At 41.8% G+C, this 18109-nt stretch overlaps 1 protein-coding gene across 3 annotated transcripts; it reads left to right on the top strand.

Annotated features, from left to right (window-relative positions):
* The first annotated feature begins 1014 nt into the window (after positions 1 to 1014).
* zdhhc18a (zinc finger DHHC-type palmitoyltransferase 18a) lies at positions 1015 to 9261 on the top strand. Of its 3 annotated transcripts, XR_011245967.1 has the most exons (11): positions 1015 to 1660; positions 1751 to 1911; positions 2177 to 2326; positions 2901 to 3038; positions 3149 to 3200; positions 4225 to 4327; positions 4409 to 4521; positions 4629 to 4728; positions 6592 to 6625; positions 6733 to 6803; positions 7489 to 9261. XR_011245967.1 is itself a non-coding variant. In XM_020107837.2 (10 exons), exons 1-9 carry the CDS (start codon positions 1428 to 1430, stop codon positions 6772 to 6774), a joined length of 1092 nt encoding a protein of 363 aa, XP_019963396.2. In that variant the 5' UTR covers positions 1015 to 1427; the 3' UTR covers positions 6775 to 6803; positions 7489 to 9261. The 3 variants fall into 3 exon arrangements, 2 of the variants coding, with proteins under 2 accessions (XP_019963396.2, XP_019963395.2); XM_020107837.2 differs by lacking the exon at positions 6592 to 6625; XM_020107836.2 differs by lacking the exons at positions 6592 to 6625; positions 6733 to 6803.
* Positions 9262 to 18109: the final 8848 nt, after the last annotated feature.

Raw genomic sequence — 18109 nt, 5'->3', positions numbered from 1 at the left:
TGGCGTGTTTTTTTTTTTTAAACACTCATTTCCACACTGAGTAAACACTTCTCACTTCTCCTGTGGTTAACTTCCATATGAGATCCTTTACTTCTCGATAACAGGCACTGACTTCCTCTCTGGAGTTACCCTTCATTTGAACCTATTAGAGGTTGCTTTTTGTCATGAAAAACACTGGTGCCCCTAAAAGTGCTTCTGTGATTTTGTGTGGCGAAACGACACCCAAAAAATATAATTTGAAATAGACGACTTTGTGATTTGTACTGTACCTAGTTTCCAAACTAGCATGTAATAAAATCGAGAAAAACACTCAATGTGTGTCTGAATGGCAGCTATGATTTTACTTACCCTAATGTAAATTGTAATACATCCCCCTGTTATGTATCTACCAACTTATGAGCTCAAAAAGAAGCATCTCACAATTGTGATGGCAGATACCTTGCAGTCACACACCCAGGATGGTTTTTTACTTGGTGAAATTATCTCACACTATTACACTGTGAACAACCAACTTTAACTGTTAAACAAGGAGTTTATAAAAAGACTTGATCAGATTTGAGTAATTTCTCTATCTAGCCAAGGTCACATGTTGACAAAGATTGCAGCATCAGTGGGAGACGAATCCCAGATTTCTCTGAGCCAATGAGGATAGTCTATTAATTAATCAAATTATATTGGTGTTGGAGCCCCTGGGTATCTGTAAAGTACCAGCCTATAAAATATCCCATGTGTTTATTTGTAATTGTAGAATGGAATCTCTAGCATGTTGTTAAATCTCACGGGGGGAAAAACGAACTAGTGAAGACATGAGATCAGTGTCCCAGCTACTGAACAACAGCATGAACGTGTTCCGCTTGTTTGCATTGAATTATGTGTGTTTACGTGGTTTGTCCTTCAGTGATGTGGGAAGGTTCGGCGCTGAACTTCAAATCAGTTCCTTTTATAGCCGGTGAGTTTGACTCGTTTACAAATCAGCGGTGAGTCCTGCGCGGTGACGTCAGCCTGACGTAGGTCGCCTGACGTACGAGAGAAAAAGGAAACGTGAACTGCCGCAAGAGGCTTAAAGTCGCTTCTCTGACGAAACCTCCAAACAAAGGCGAGTTAATCCACCTCAGTGACAATTCATGGTGATGACGGACTTTGTTTCAACTACCAAACATGGTAGTTAACCCCGAGACAACTCGGGATTTGATTCAGCTCGTTAAAGTCAACTACGGAGAATGCTGTTGCTGGTTTGCTAGCTAGCTTAGCCCGCGTTGGCTTCCAGGATGGACAGCTGAGCGCTAACCCGAGCAGGACACGCTGCAGATGTAGTGAACTGAGAGCGAGTCTGTGGAGAACGAGAGAGAGGCAGCGTTAGGTGAGTGAGTGAGTGTGTGTCTGTGTGCCTTCAGCCATCCCCCAGCCAGGTGGACACTGTTTACACCATGAAGAACTGCGAGTACCAGCAGATCGACCCGCGGGCTCTGGCGGTGTCGCCCTCGTCGGCGCAGACCCACACGGAGAAGAAGGCTCAGCGGCCGCGGAGGAAATGGGAAGCGTTCCCCGGGAAGAACCGGTTCTACTGCGACGGACGGATCATCCTGGCCAGACAGAGCGGTGTCCTTCCTCTGACACTGGGCCTTATTGTCGTCACCTGTGGCCTTTTCTTCGCATTCGAGTGAGTAGTGCCCTTGCTAACATGGATGTGCCCTATGCATTAACCTCTTATCAAGATCGTGACAGGAGTTTAATCTCTTTCTTTTTGCAGTTGCCCGTTCCTGGTGCAGCATCTGACCGTCTTCATACCTGTGATCGCTGCGGTGCTTTTTGTGTTTGTGGTCATCTCCCTGCTGAGAACCAGCTTCATAGACCCAGGCATCCTGCCCAGGGCCACCCCGGATGAGGCTGCAGACATAGAGAAGCAGATAGGTAAAAGCTGCACCCAGGAATTGCATGCTAGCTGTGGGACAGATGGGGCAAAGGAGCTTTGCCATAAGGGGGATTTTTGAGGGACATTTTCGTCTTGAACTTCAGACCAACACCTAAGCAGCTTTATTCTAACTTACATGGCTCAAATACCAGACATAACATTGTTTGCATTTATTTGCCCCAGATTCTAACATCTGATTTCTTTTCGTGTGAACTGCTTGGATCAAATGTGTGAGTCTCTCTGCTCGTGCTCCTCTATTTTAAGATACCTCAGGATCCTCTACATATCGCCCCCCTCCGCGAACCAAGGAGATCCTCATCAACCAGCAGGTGGTAAAGCTCAAATACTGCTTCACTTGTAAAATGTTCCGGCCTCCTCGAACCTCCCACTGCAGCCTGTGTGACAACTGTGTGGGTAAGGATGTGTTGTGAAGTTACCACTTATTCCAGCCAATCTAATTAAACGTAACAACTTAATACTAAGCCAAGGGGAACATGCGATGCGTGATCAGCAGGAGGGTTTGTAATTAATTTTGCCTCATGCAGTCCACCATCCAGAATCTAACACGATGAAACAGATAAACTACAAAACAAAACTCTGACTAAGATCTCGCATCAGTCAACTGAGGTCGTCACCACTACTAAAATAAAATTCACAGTATATTTATAACTTGAGCACCTCTTTTCAAAGTGAGCTCTCACAAATCTTGCAGTTTGCAGGATGTTTACATTGTGCTATTTCTTCGCATGTCAGAGCAGGGCATTTTAGTTTATATTGTCCTTTGTCCAATAATTCTACAGTGGTCATGATTATGACTCTGATCCCCGTGTTACAGATTGTTTAAGGAAACCTCTGGTCTTTTTTCTCAGTTTCACTGATCTGAATAATTGAATACAAAGCGCAGTGTGTTAGATACTTTGCCTTATTAATGTTATACCTTATAAAATCCTGCCTCTAATCTCTGGCATGTTCACTTTTCTGCCCTCAGAGCGATTTGATCACCACTGCCCGTGGGTTGGGAACTGTGTGGGCAAACGCAATTACCGCTTTTTCTACAGCTTCATTATCTCCCTGTCATTTCTGACATCGTTTATATTTGGCTGTGTCATCACACACATCACTCTGCGTAAGTATTCACACTCTGTCGAAAGACACATATATCATTCAGTACTCCTATGATGATCCTGTTATGCTATCAAGGACCATTTTATTCAAGTTTGTCATTTTTCTCTCCAGGTTCTCAAGCAGGTAAAAGCATTGTTCAAGCCATTCAGGAGAGCCCTGGCAGATATCCTTTATACCACATTTTCACTTAATTGTCTTGTTTATTAGATGGATGACATCTTGTTGAATTTGTTTTCTTCCATGATATAACACAAGTTAAAGTTGACAAGTTATTTCTCACCCCTCAGCATAAGCCCTAGCTTAATAGGATCAGAGAGTTAGTGTCCAAAGCAAAGCAGTGCTTTTTACCAGATGGCTCGCCAGTAGTAGGTTTACTGCCTCACGGCCTTGTGAGATGATGTCAGTGACGAGACAAATATAGGCCCAATGATCACAGAGTGTCTGGATGTGTTATTCACAGAGGGTGTGGGATGATTTCCTCATTGCACAAATGATAAGCATGACGTTCTTTCGTCTTTTTGGAGTCTTTGTGCCGAAACTGTTTTATCTTTATCAGTTGTCTCATAGAGCAGATGATTTAATTAGTATCAAATCGTTTTTATAAGCATTAAAGGCCATAATTGAATTTTTAGCAAATTTACACGATAAGCAACATGGCCACTGTGATGGATTTAAGAAATCTCAAACAAGCCTAAATAAATGTGAACATGTAAGTTTTGAACTCACCTGTAGGAATGAAGGAAAAATGTGTTGTAATAATGTGATGGTGGAGCAGCCCTGTAGTTTACATCTGGATTACAAATGTACACATTTACACAACCGTTGACCTCAAATGCAGTTTTGCATTTCACTTGAGTAATTCCATTTGTATTTACATCAAATATTCTGATATGAACTATAGTGTAATAGTTTAAGTAATTGATTATATGTTGTTTCTGAATAAATTACCTTCTTTCATTAATATATTTCAGTCAGGCCTAACAGACATAAGATAGCTGGAGTATCTCCATAATACTAGTTTAGATGGTTATTTATCTTGGTGAATTGAATTCTCTTTATAAGATTGTATAATGTATAACTGTATAATAATAACTCAAACTCAAACATTCAGCCTTGTCATAGATATCAATCATGTTAGTCTGATTGTCAATGATAACAGTATCACGCCTTGACTCTTCCCTGTGTACTGTGGTGGAGTTGGTGATTTGTTTCTTCTCCATCTGGTCTATACTGGGCCTCTCAGGCTTCCATACATACTTAGTAGCCTCCAACCTCACGACAAACGAGGATGTAAGTATTCAAAATAGTTTGGTTCATAGTTGTCAAAACAGACTTTATTCACTGACAGCAAACTTTCTTTATCCTGCACAGATAAAGGGCTCCTGGTCAAGCAAAAGAGGTGCAGAGGATTCTGGGAACCCGTACAGTTACAACAGCATCGTAACCAACTGCTGTGCGACGTTATGTGGCCCCTTGCCCCCGAGGTGAGTGAAGACATCAAAAATCATCTCCGTCCTCACACTCAATGGTTACACTCCAGGTACAGTCCACATTGTACTGCATCGAAACATTCTTCTGTTTTGTCTTCTAGTCTGATTGACAGAAGAGGTTTCCTTCCTCCCGACGAGGCGATCTCTGCGGCCTCTGAGATCGAGCTGCCACTCTTCACGGCCAAGAACGACGCGCACATGGTAGGATGAACCAGCTTGTGGTCCCTCCCGAGTCCTGATTCTCCCATAGCTCCTGAGTTGTTATTAGCTCGGACCCCCTGTGTGCCTTCTCCACAGTTTGTGTTCCCTCTCCTTCCTTCTCCACAATCAGCACGACGTGCAACACTTTGAATCTGTGTGATGAAAGTTGCACATTTTGTATGTTTTGTGTTTAAAAACAGAAACAAAAGAGTGTCAATTTGTAAAAGTAAGTGACTTTTTTAGTGGTCGTATGTTTGCATTTCAACAATGTTACTAGGGCTCAACTTATGATGGGTTGAAACGGACATAATGTATGGTCAGATATTCACAGTATAAAGCACAATGGCTCTCAGTATAGCACATACTACCACCAAAGCCCAACAGTCCCCTTAAGTTCAACCCCAAATCCATCACGTTTGATTTGACATATTTGATTTCCTCCTGAAGGATCTCAGCTAGAACAGTGGTCATGGACACAGGTTTCAAGGTGCTGCAGCTGAAAAATCCATAGCCCCCATGAAACCACATTTATATCCACTACATCTGTATTTTTAATAGGACCACACCCAATTGCGCACACACAGATATAAGTCCCCTAAATATGCTAGAATTTATTTTTCTATAAACATCCATGAGTACCTTAAAGTTTTTCGTTCCTGTTAATTTGTTCATTGGTTGGTTTGTACTTTTGTATGTAAGTAAAATTACACAAAAACAACTCAACAGATTTCCACAAAACTTGGTTGAAGGATGTGGTATGAGTCGGGGAAGACACCGTTCAATTTTGACATGGATCAGGGGGCGCATCCAGGAATTTTTCCCACTTCTTTTTAACATTGCAAGATTTTAAACAATTTTATAATTCATTGATCTTGATGGAAAAATTTGGTGCAACTTGATTTAATTTGATGGGATTGTTGGGCCTTGCCGGGGTAGGCGCTGCGCTCTACTTCCCTATGAAATCGGTAAATGTGGAAAAAGTCCCCTACTTTTGAATGTTGTCTGCATCTGTGTCAAAATGTACTGGGTTTTTTGTGAGCCAACGTCTCATCATTCCACCAGGTTTTGTGGAAAATTCTTCTGATGACAAACTAACAAAGAAACCGAGGGGGGGGGTGAAAACATAAGGTAATGATTGAAGTAGCTAATTCGAGGCATTAAAGCTGCTGAAGAGGTGATTCATCGCTATGCAACGCAAAACTGCTGTGTCGTTTCTTTTGGCCTTAGAACAAAATGTCTTGGAAGTCACTGCTTGGCGTCACTGAGCATTTAAAAAAATAAAAAAATAAAAAAATAAGGAAAAGAGCTTTTACACTGAACCATTAGTTTAGGTCATTGTTGAGTTGCTGAGTAACTCTGTCAGACTCCTGCAGATACAGTCTGTGATGGTTATTTTGGAGAAAACATTTGATTTATTGCACCTTTTTCTTTATTTGAATTTTTTCTCACGCTATTAAGAATTCAACACCTTTCTGTATCTACCTCCTTGTTCTTGTACTCCTGAGTTTTCTTGTATGTTGGGGTGAAGGTGTGTGCACACAAAGGGCTGAACTACTGCTTTTTATTTGGACATTCAGATGGTATCTAATCATATTATGTATTAGATTTATCAGCACTTTAATACAGATCATTTGTCACATGCCTTGAATAGATTTGTCACAGTACTGTCAACATATCAAATGTCTTCTTAGCTTTCTAAAATCTACTCTTATTTTTAAATATATATCTTTTATTTGCCTAAAAAGCAAAACAAGTGTTCTTTTTATTTGTTAAATAAACATTATTTTTGTATTTTGGGATTTTTGTCTCTGTTTTAAGTTTACTTTGCTTCTTCATTTTATTTATTCTCCATTTGTTGGACAGTTGGATCCCTGAGATTATTCTTTTATTTCCATTGGTATGAATTTGATTTCTTTCATGAACCTTTCATATGCCTCTAACTGAAATCGCTGGATGAAATCATTTGACGCTCAGTGTTGTGCTGTATTCGTTCCACCCTGGCAGGAGGAGAACTGTCAGGATTTTTCTTTGTCCTGCAAAGCCTGAAGGGCGCTGCTGCATGTAGACGGTCGATGGTAAGAGTAGGGTCGAGTGTCAAAACCAATCACAACATCGCTTCACCTGCCATTCACCGTGTCATCCTTCATACTGTCGTTTAGGTTAAGAGTTGCTTTCTCCTTAACAGTTACTTCTTTCCTGAGGTATTTTATTGTTTTGCATAAAGCCAAACACAGTGGGTTAGACTTTGTGATTGGTTTAGTGACGATGTGGACGGGTGCACTATGTTTACGAGCATGCTTCGCTGCCACTCATTCATCCTCTCATTAACATCAGCTCACTCACTCAGTGCTGGATGGAGTTGTATCTTCCTCCCTCTGTCTCTAGTTAGATTATGTTTTTCTCATTTTTCTGGGGCTTTACTGTGTTTGCATCACCACATGTGAGTCTTTATAAATCGTTCCTCCCTTTTCACTCTGATCGATGCCAAAAAAACACAGGAAGACGCAGCGTCTCCTCACTTATAAATCTGTCTGTACCCTTGTTCAATATGGTCTTCTAATTTCATTGTCTGCATCTTAATCACTTCCTTAATGCGTCTTCATTTGAGTCTGCTTTCATTGTGCTGGACGATCCGAACTAATGCTTTTAACCACACAGTAGAATTTCCATTGCATCTTTGCTTTTCATAACATTAACTCATGATTTGGACCATTTTCCCCCGAGTTTTCATAACTTCTCTGTTTTCCCCTCTGCACACAGTGCACTCAGAGCACAAAGGACATGCTGGACAGGATGGTCCATTCCTCCGACTTTCACGGCCTGTGCCCCCCCGGCACCCCAAAGACCACCCCTCTCGGCCTTGAGGTTTCCAGCACGCCGACACCTTCCGCAGAGCCTTCACTGTCTGACAGCTGCTCGCAGCAGCGTGCTCGCCATTCCGTGGCCGCTCCTTGCCCCCCGTTCAGCAGGAGCAGCAAGAGGGACTCGCTGCACTCCATGAATCCAGCATTCCGCCTGGCTTCTCCTTCGCCGTCGCTGAGCCGCAGCAGCTTGATTCTGGGTGATGCATCCGACATTGGCTTTATCTCAATACCCTGAATGAGCACCGACTAAACACAGGTGATACAACAGAGTCATGGTGGACTTATTCAAGGCAATGATTGTGGCTATAAAGAGACGTCACAGTGGTGGTCATGATGTGTGTTGCCTTTGGTTTCTCAAGATGTCATTGTGATGAGTTGATCGAGCTTCACCTGGAGAGTTTTCTAGTTCTGTGAGTTGTATCAACAATGTGTGTCTTTCAGGATGGTGGTAAATCTTAGTAACATTCGTAAGCACAATATAGAGATATTTTTTTATACACCTTTTAATTGAGACGCCTGTAACATGTCTTCGCACCTTCCAAAGAACCTCAAGCCATCAGCCGCAGTTTTTAAGTTCCTGTTCTTATCTTGTGCAAGCAGGTCTTTAAATCTGGGAATACAGTTTGACTGTGAATGCAAGAAGTGTAGAAACAAAAGATTTACTGAGCTGGCACAGAGAGCCACCTCAGGATGAAAAAATTCAAGAGTTAGCCTTATGTCGTCCAATCATTTCCTCTTATCTTCATCTGCTCAGTGTCAGTGGGTGGATCCAGTTTGGCTGTTTTTAGTTCAATTGATATTCAGTGTGAAGGTGGAAGACGGGTTAGTTTTCTTTTCATTGTATGAGTATCAGTCTTTATTTTGCATGTCTTTTACATCATATGCTCCAAGGCAGGAGATAGTAACTGAGAGGCGACACCTCAGATTCTTTCATATACTGTATGTCTGAAAAGACATTAATACAGTGATATGTCCACTTTGCTGCTTTATTTAATGTGTTGTTAAAGTCGAGCATTAAATCAAATTCACTGCTGCTTATCAGGGCTCAGAGTATTCATCACTAAAACACTGCTTTCCTGTTTTTGTAATCTACTGGGACACTGAGTTCGAGTGAGCATCTCCTTTTTCTTTGCCTCGGGGCACATCCTCACTTTGTCATCTGTCACGAGTGCATCACTGATGAATGGACTGTTTTCAGCAGAGTAATGTTTTTAGGGAAGTTGATGAGGCCCCTTATGTAGGGTAGGTTATTTCTTTCATGGCTGTGACCTTTTAATACTCTTACAGCATGAAACTTAACCCCCTGTCATGGTGGAGCACAGTGTTGTTAGGAGTTAGTTTGTTCCACTAGGGGGCAGAATGTGAATAAGGATGGCAGCCTTACTAGAGGACAGTTTAGTGACATGAGAAGTATTAGAAGAAAGGCCTTTTGATGTTTTTATTATCATTTTTTTGTAACTGAGCATTGATGCTGTACATAGGTTATGAGTTTGTGAAGAACCACTCTGCCCTAGTGAGTGGGTTATTCATTTATCAGTCTGCATCAAGACCGTATAGTTTGTGTAGACACATATACAAGCAGTGCTTGTATGAACAAAGTTGCTTGCTTTGGTAGGATGTGACAGTGGAACTGTAACATTGGATGAATAAAAAATATCAGTTTTGTTGACTTGTGTCTTTCTGGGTCCTTATTTCCCTCAAGAATTGATTTTGTGAAAAAGTCTTACCATGTTTCTAAATTCAAAGCATTCCCCAAAAATGATCCATCTCAAGGGGTTTATTCCGTGACAATTAATCCCCAGCAAAACCCACAGTTCCATTTATAGAGATTGCTGTAAACCAGATCCATGTAAAATTAGAATGGCACTCAGTAGAGCACATACATCTGCCAACAGTCTCCATGATGAAACCACATTAAATTAACTTGAGCTGGATTTGCATTTAAACTGAACACATGTAAATATCAGTCCTAACATAACATTACATAACATGATTTTTTTCCATCAAGATCCATACATTTTTGTCTGAGAAATAAATGAAAATTTCCCTATAATCCATCCCATGGTTTTTGTGAAATCCTACACATAACAGGTAAACAAATGCTGTGGGGTCAGGGTTTTGCATTTAAAAAAAAACTAGTTTTGCCTGGAAAATTGCAATTGTCACATCTATGAGCACAAAAAACCTCAAACATTTTGCTTAAGGATCAGTCAAAATCGTGGGGGAGCGATTGTGCCAATGCACACACTATTCAGCTTTTTTACATTATAATATAATTTTAATGGAGCAGGAAGAACGAGGCGCAAGAGACGAAGATATAACCTTGTGCTAAAACTGTTCTGTTGTGTACCTTTCGTCTGATTCCAGCCAGAAAGTGTTGACCTCAGTGCATTTCTTCTTCTTTTTATCGCTCTTATCTCATTTGACTTTTGAAATCCTCCCTGCTCAGGCTGATAAATACTATATATCCACAGCTAACATGAAACAGATGCTCAGAACTTTGGCTCAGTGTCTCACAAGAGAGAAAGAGCTAAAGCATCACTCCCTCAGTAAAAACAAAACTCCATCGTTTGGAGTAGAGGAGAACAGAAATCTAAAGATGGGTTTAATTTAACACCGGTCAAATACCAGGTCAGAGGGGAGTGGGTTTGTTTGTCAGCAGCGTTGAAGATGTGGATTATCTGAGTCCCTCTTGGGTGCAGGTGATTTCCTGCTTGCTGGACTGTATCATGCTCTTTAACCCCAGCTGCTGTGGCTCAGAGACAGAGCAGGCCACCCAGTCAGTGGAGGACCAGTGGCTTTCAAAATAAGAGGATGTATTTTAGTGAAACCAAGGTGATGTTTTATTTTTAGGGACAGATCAGACCAAGGAGGATGGATGAGGCCTGAACTTCGCTTGTCACTCTTTTCTTTTAAGATACAGTCCATGTGGTATTGTATCAAAACTTCAGTGTCTGATGGGATTCTTTCCCTTGTTTGATCAAGTTTGTCTTTCTCATGAGCAACATGACAGGGAGCCACCTCTTTCACTTAAAACTAATAAATTCCAGCTCTTGGAAGAAAAAAAACCTTTTACCGCTTCACCTACGGCTGTCATCCACATCCACTTTGAGTCATCGTGCTCGTTCCTCTTCAGCGAGCCACTTTAGGCCCTGCTGTCATGTGTGCAGCCGTGTGTCATGCTCTCACAAGTCTTTTCCTCATCGCTCGCTGGTCTGAACAGAGCAGGTTACTCACGGTCAGGGGGGGGCGGCACCATCAGCATCGCTGCTGCGTTGATGTGCAGAGTGTGTTCTCTATGTGCTGGCCGGTCAAACTGGATATAATTAACCATGCACTGAGCAGAGCCAAGCAGCTGCCAGCAGGCACAGTTTGTTGCCTGTGCCAGTGAAACATGAAACAACTGAATCCTGCGGGCAGCTTGCACATATGGTGGTGAAGATAATCTGAATCCTGGATGTTGGAGTGTAACAACAACCAATGTCGTCCGCAGTTCTTATACTTGTGTTTTCCTGCAAGTGGATAGAATTTCTTAGAAAAAAGGCAGGAGGGTGTTGATCTTACAAACAGGGTCATAGCAGAGCGGAATTTTGCAACTCAGGCATCCTATCTGAAACCAAAGGTGATAAAGATTTCCTCACAGAATGTCCATGGCAATGCAGTGTGTGTGTGTGTGTGTGTGTGTGTGTGTGTGTGTGTGTGGAGTTTGGTCTGTACTTACAAAGGGCTTTTCTGTGAATTCCTCTGGGTGTAACAAGGGAGGATTTGATTATCTAGGGATTTGGGCACCTCAGCCGTAAGTCTATCTGTACATATATCTTATGATGGATTACGCCAGTGTTATTCTTGGGTTAGTGCATTCCATGTGTTGATTTGACTGTAAACAGCTTTCTATGCCCAGGAGTGTTTCAAGGAACTTTGGGGGCATCGAAACATATATCAAACCAGATCATTCCAATCTTTTATGCTATTATCAAAACTAGAAGGGTGATCAGCGAGCACATGCCTCCACCGAGGCGAGCACCCTATCCCACCATGTGAAAGAGAGTGAAGAAGAAATCCTAGATCTGTCTGTCAAGCCGGATCCACTCCAAACCTTTTGCGTAATAAACAAGGCAATTATAACTAGATAGCACTCAGTGGAGCGCATTCTGCAGCCAAAACCCACCAGCCCCCTTGAATTAAATCAGATTGAACACGTTCATAGATATCACTCCACACAATGTCCCTGATTTTTTTCATCAACATTTATGATTTTTTCCCCTGGGAAATTGGAGAAAACGCCCCAAAACCACTCTATCTTGCAAAGTTACAAAAAGTGAAAAAAAATGTTGGGATCCGCCCTTTAACCCGGAGTCTCAACAACATTGCATGGGTTCTCCTCTGACCCATACGGTATCTTTCCTCCCAGTTTCGTCGTAAACAGTCCAGCAGTTTTTTGACCAATCCTGATAACTGACAAACAAAAAAAACATAACCTCCTCTGTGGAGGTAATTATAAACAAAGTGCACACTGTTCATACACATGACAATAGGAAGGTAACGTTTCTGTTCTTGGACGGCCCCCCAAGTTTGTGATGGTCAGTCAAATACTCCTACACTTTACATTGTTACCTAATTATTGCAGACAGGGCTGCCCCTGTATATCTCAGCAGCAACTGTTCCTCTTGTAAAAGTCTTGATCTTGATAAGTAGCCTTGACTGACATCCTCCAATCATAAACAAATTCCACTTTTCCAAGATGTCATATCTGCTTAGCTGCCAGATCTAGTAGCCTGGTTGAGTTTTTTTTCTTATTTTCTCAGTGTACAGATTAGATAAACGAATATGTAAAAAAACGTTCTCCACGGTTCCTGCAGTGGAAAAACGTCGGCCGTGCACAGTGAAGTGGAAAGAGCTCCCCATGGAAACCTGAATATGTGCCATGGAGCTGGATTAGTGTACCAAGGTACCAGTGGGTCAGACCTTATCACAGCAGCTGTTATCATGCCTACTGCTTGATATGGCCTCAATCAATCCACTGAAAAATGCTTTGGTTGCGGACATTTTATTATATCAAGACTCGGCTGCTAGCAGATAACACATCATTGTTTATTTCTTGATGCTGCACTGTTTTCAAGCCTGACTTGTTTTGAAGATATCTAGTATGTTGATGAGTTTTATCTCCACACATAGCTTCCACTGTATTACACAGTGATGTAACACCCACTCACATCATGATACATCGTAATACACATCATGAAACAAGTTTTTACCAATTATTAACACTTGAAATGTAGAATTGTAGAGTAAAAGTAGAACAACATATAAATATTATTTTAAGTACCTTTTCAATTTCAGTCAAGGTTGGGAGACGTTCCCTATAAACAACTACAATCTTTAGTAAGAGGTGAAGTGTATTTTCCCATCTTTTCTTTTTTAATTTAACAGTTTAGTTTTAGTCCTGAGACATTAAAAATGTCCAAGGGAAAATTATTTTTTATCTTCCTTTACTTGAATTTTTTACATTTATATTATCTGAGTGGATTGTATTTCATAAAAAAAGAGACCATATTGGAATATTTTATACTGATATTGTCCACCTTTGCTAGCTAACCCTCCTATTGCACATAATGTTTAGATTAATTTAAACAGTAGTTGAAAGTAACTTTCACTTACATATTATTGTAGTAGTTGAGTATGATACTACTACTATACTTCATTCCTGTAACTTTATCTGAAGGCTGTGGTTATTTTGCAGAAGAGGATTTTTACAATATATTGTTAAAAGGTAAATATAGTGAAAATGTCATTGCAGTGCAGCCAGCTACAATGGTAAAATACCACTTCCATGTTAATGCCTCACTAATCTCAGAGTATAATATATATATCGTAACACTGCTGGAACCCATTTGCTGTGTTTGTGTATTTTTACTTGTACATTTGCCATAGTAAAATATTTAACACAGGATTCTCCTTGTGAATAAAGGCTTTAAATATTTCTTCCTCCATAGCATTAGACAAAGTGTATGGGCTCTCAGGCAGGTAGAGTGTAAGAAGAATAAGTATGTTAACAGAAAACGGTTGTGCAATAACCATTAAAGGCCACTGAACTTTATTTGCACGTGGTCATGACCTGGGTTTACACTGCACCTACTATAAAGTGACAGAGGGGAGTGGGAGAAGGTGAGGGACAGAGAGACAGAGCGTGCTGAGTCACTGAGAGGACATGACCAGACCTGCTCTGGTCCCAGCATGTTTGACTTCAGGCCACAGTTCAGTTTCATGAGGCAAGAGCGGGTTAAATGCTGCATATTGCTCCATTATCACGTTGACCTATGTTACTTAAGAAAGACGTTATGTAAAGTGGAGAGAAGAAGCCCAGACACACAGACACATAGATATTCAGAGCCAGACCTTTGGGTTTGTAATTGTGCAGTTAAACGTTTGAGACGTCGAGGTGAACGTCGAGAGGTGTGTTGATCTAAAACACAAACCACAACGTCTGAACCGCGGCCGATCCTCATCGCTCTTGACTGCGTATCTAAGAGCATGTTTACAACAAGCCTGCATGCTTCCATTTACAGCGTCGCATAAAACTCAACCCGTCACCAGAGAACCCAGCATGAATCTTTAACAGCCAGCTGGTCCTCTCTGACCCCTGTGGCATGATGGGATATGTGTTCGCCTGATTCCAAAAGCCTTCCAGAGGGAGGACTTAAGAAATCTGGATGATGATCTGAGAAACATTCTGCTGTAATATTTTTGAATATTTGCTCTTTTTTGACCTGACTGAGAGGTAAAACTGGGTCCGTCGTTTTCAGATCAGCAGTATCAGTGACATGAGTCAGTGATCATGACCTTAACAGACATCATCCCTGAGGGATCTGCTCCATATCTGTGCTGCGCTCGACTCCAAAGGTGTCCCCCTGTGCATTGGCACAATCGCTCCCCCACGTGTTCCACTCTTTATCGCCCCTCGGGCTGTGTTTTTCTCTCAGCTACTGGACAGGGGTTTGAGGAGCTGGATTTCTGGGAATGAAATCAGAGCTTGCTACCAAATAGGGGTTTCCCTCTCACTTCTGGTACGTAAATGCTCCAGAAAGTAGAATCAGCTGCCTCTCCTCTCTGTACTGTTTAATGTGTGATGTCCACGCCATGTGTTAAGAAAATTACAGAACAGAAGTTTATTTCATAAGATTTTATTATGGTTACGTTTGTTGACTCAGAGGTATCTGCACATTGTAAGCAGTTGTCAAGTTGATTATTCGTCCCTGTAGTGCAGTTAGTCGTATTGGCTTGGACGAGAATAATACTGGAATTAGAGTCCAGAAGGAACCATTCATCTACACCAAAGCTGGGACGCGATGCCAATGGGGGTGGGGTATTTTCTTTTTGTAAAGTATTTGACAAAGTAATTTGCTGCAGGGACCCTAAATGTCCTAGTGGGGTGCGTTAGGGGCCGTTGCGTGACGCGATATAAGCTCTGGTCAAGGAATCTGACCAAGTTGGGACGTTCCAGACATATGGAGGATGGTGAGGGTGTTTCATTACCGGGGCCGTACATACCTTTCTTTAAACAGAAATAAGTCACGTGGGTGAACACATCCAGAGAGTCAGGATTTAAGAAAAAGAGAAGAAGAAAATATCAAGGAAATATGTGTACGACTCCCTCAGCTACGAGGAAACTATACTTTCATCACATGCTCTGAAGGAATTTCTCATCTTGCTTTCTCGTACACCTCTGAATAGATCCATGTTCCTAAACACTCGGCCACTGTTGAATGAGCCCTATTTTCCTTTTTTTCCCTGTAATGTCATCCACAGTCTGCACAACTTCACCGGGGGTCAACGTTTTCTTTTTCCTCCTCCTTTTCGCCTTCCCACTCATTCAGAGGGTAAAGTGATCTGGGCCTTGCATAACACTTATAGTCTAACACTATATTTGACCGTTGAGCTTCAGAGCACTTGAACTATGCAATAACCTTATCGAAAGATATGGCCCAGACTGTGGTATAACCGTGGACCTGCAGGGTGAATGATCCAAGGATAAAAAGAAAAGAGAGAATAAGTCGTTATGAAATCAGTAAAAATGAGGTTAAAAACAAAGCAGAGTCTGTGACATAAGACCATTTGCAACTCTGGCTTATAATCACATTCATGTCTAACAATAGCAAACAAAGCTAAGATCAGATAAACAGAAAATAGTGTCTGTACTTTTTCACATTTCATCTTTGTGCTCTCTCACTACAGGTGTATGCCGTGACGCCACTTGAATCTATGGTGTTTTCTGTGTGTTGCTCTTCCTGGCACACTGCACACAGCTCCGCCAAGCACTAGTGTAATCAATCAAGCAGGCAGCGCAGGCAGTCTGACGTCAGCAGCGCGGCTGCTTGCGTAACCTTGTTCCACTGTCCCATAGATTTGTCATCTCGAGCAATCCGGAAAAGTAAACGTACCTCTCTTATCGCACGTTCCCTCTATCGCAGGTGGTGTCCAGGCAAACAGGTCACCTCAACCTGGGTGTATAGTCAGGTTATGTGCTGCCATCACAGACCCAGGCCTTTCGATAGCCGCCGGTTTGATTCATTCATTCGCGAAATCAAAGGCGATTCTGCTTCAGAATTAAACATGCAGTGTATATGTCAGACATGAAATGCAGTAACAGCAGCTGCATCGCTATTTTAGCTATGGCAACACCGTCCAAAGTTACACATGATGCAGCCTCTAATAATAGCAAACGCTTGCTCCTCTGCTGTAACGTGTCTGAATGTGCACAGTGTCTAATGGAGGAAGTGTTTTCTGGGAGAATGATTTTACTTTAACTGTAGGAAGTGTAAGAAAAGTAGAATTTTCACAATTGATCAGATGTGACAGAGAATGATCTCTCTCAGTCGATCGGTGTCACGGCTCGTTGTCTAGTAACATCGATTTCCAGCCATGCTTTTACAAAATACTGTAATCATATGTCTCCTGGAAGAGCTCTTGTCCACAGCTTGGCTCCTCTTCTTTTCCATGAGGCAAAGACAAATAAATAAAATGAAATATGATAAATCAATACACGTCTTTCATGTCTTTTCTCAGCCTCTGAGCACAAATGTCTTAAACAAGCTCTGTAATATTACAGAATGTATCAAGGACCATCAGATTGTTTGATCATGGCTAGGAGGGGAACATACACCTGTGTTTTAATGCTTCATTTGTTTAAGGTGTGTTTGAGTGGCTACCTCACCGCACCCACAGGACTCACAGTCTCAGTTGTCATGGCTCAAGCAGGATGTCAACACAGGGATAAACAGAGCTTAAAGTCACAATAACATAAATTATCAAAGGTAACAGAGTTTTTAAAACCAAACTGTGTGAACAATTCAAGACTGTGTTTTAAAATGTTGTTGTCTTGATAGTTTTTCTTCCACTGAATGAATGTCTTCACTTTGCATCCGACTGACTCTCTCTCACATGTGTCTGTGAGGGAACCTGAGAATGTCAGGCCGCCTGACATTTATCTGTCGTCATTGTTCTACCTTCCCCAAGTGTTTCACATTCAGGTAAATGCTGGCTCCGCTCCCAGGATGCACAGCTGCCACACAGCAGGGTTATTTATAGTCGGGTGACGCAGATGTCTCACATCAGCCTCTGCCGGACCCTCAACTGGAGACGCCTCTGCCCGGCTGCCCGATAACCAACGGATGCTGTTGCCATGGAAACAGGATTATGTTGACATCACATGGATTTGAACTGATCTTTTGTGGAGACCAAATCCATTGTGCGCCCACGTCCTGACCTCTCTGTGGCCCAGAGAGATAGTGTCAACCTCCAGCTGTGCGTTGTTGAGAAAAAGTGTGTTAACCGCACACACACAAACACACACACACACACACGTAGGTTTGGGCAGGTCGTTGTGATGTGCGGGCCTGAGTGCGTAAGAGCTTGTATTTCCGTCTGTCTGTGTTTTATTGCTGCATCACTAAAAACACATCAGATCAATCATGAAATGAACTTTACTCTCTTGTAAACATTTTACAGGTGCACTAACACACTGTGTGAAGAGGTATTAGAAGTTGAGGATTTAATACACAATGATGTATTTGGGTCAATTTAAAAGAGGAAATTACCAAACATTTTACGTGTAATATTCACTTGGTACTTAGTCTTAAGGCCTTCTCACCACTGTAAGAGAAACATCTACCTTTATGAGTAATGTCTACTATTGTGTGAGGTCCCTTATTAAGGGATATTTTGTGCATTTAAACACATAATAAGCTACACACTACAGGATGAGGGCTATGACAACGTGACCACAGAGCACTCCTGAAAGAAATGGAAGATAACATATGATCCAGCAGCTATATAAAGCAATTTAATATGTGAACACATTTTTTCTGCAGATGGACAAATACACACAGCACGAGGCCTTAAAGTCCAACAAATGTTCTGTTCGGACTGGAGGAATGCCTCTGCATCTGCACCAAAGCAAATAAAAGAACAGTCCAGATAAGGAGGCCGGGTGGAAAGACGTGGCAACGAGGCTTCTGAAA

Source organism: Paralichthys olivaceus, chromosome 13, assembly GCF_024713975.1.
Source record: "Paralichthys olivaceus isolate ysfri-2021 chromosome 13, ASM2471397v2, whole genome shotgun sequence".
In the NCBI taxonomy this organism is placed as follows: Eukaryota; Metazoa; Chordata; class Actinopteri; order Pleuronectiformes; family Paralichthyidae; genus Paralichthys; species Paralichthys olivaceus.
Note: the sequence above shows the minus strand (reverse complement) of the source record. Positions and strands in the feature narration are given on the sequence as shown.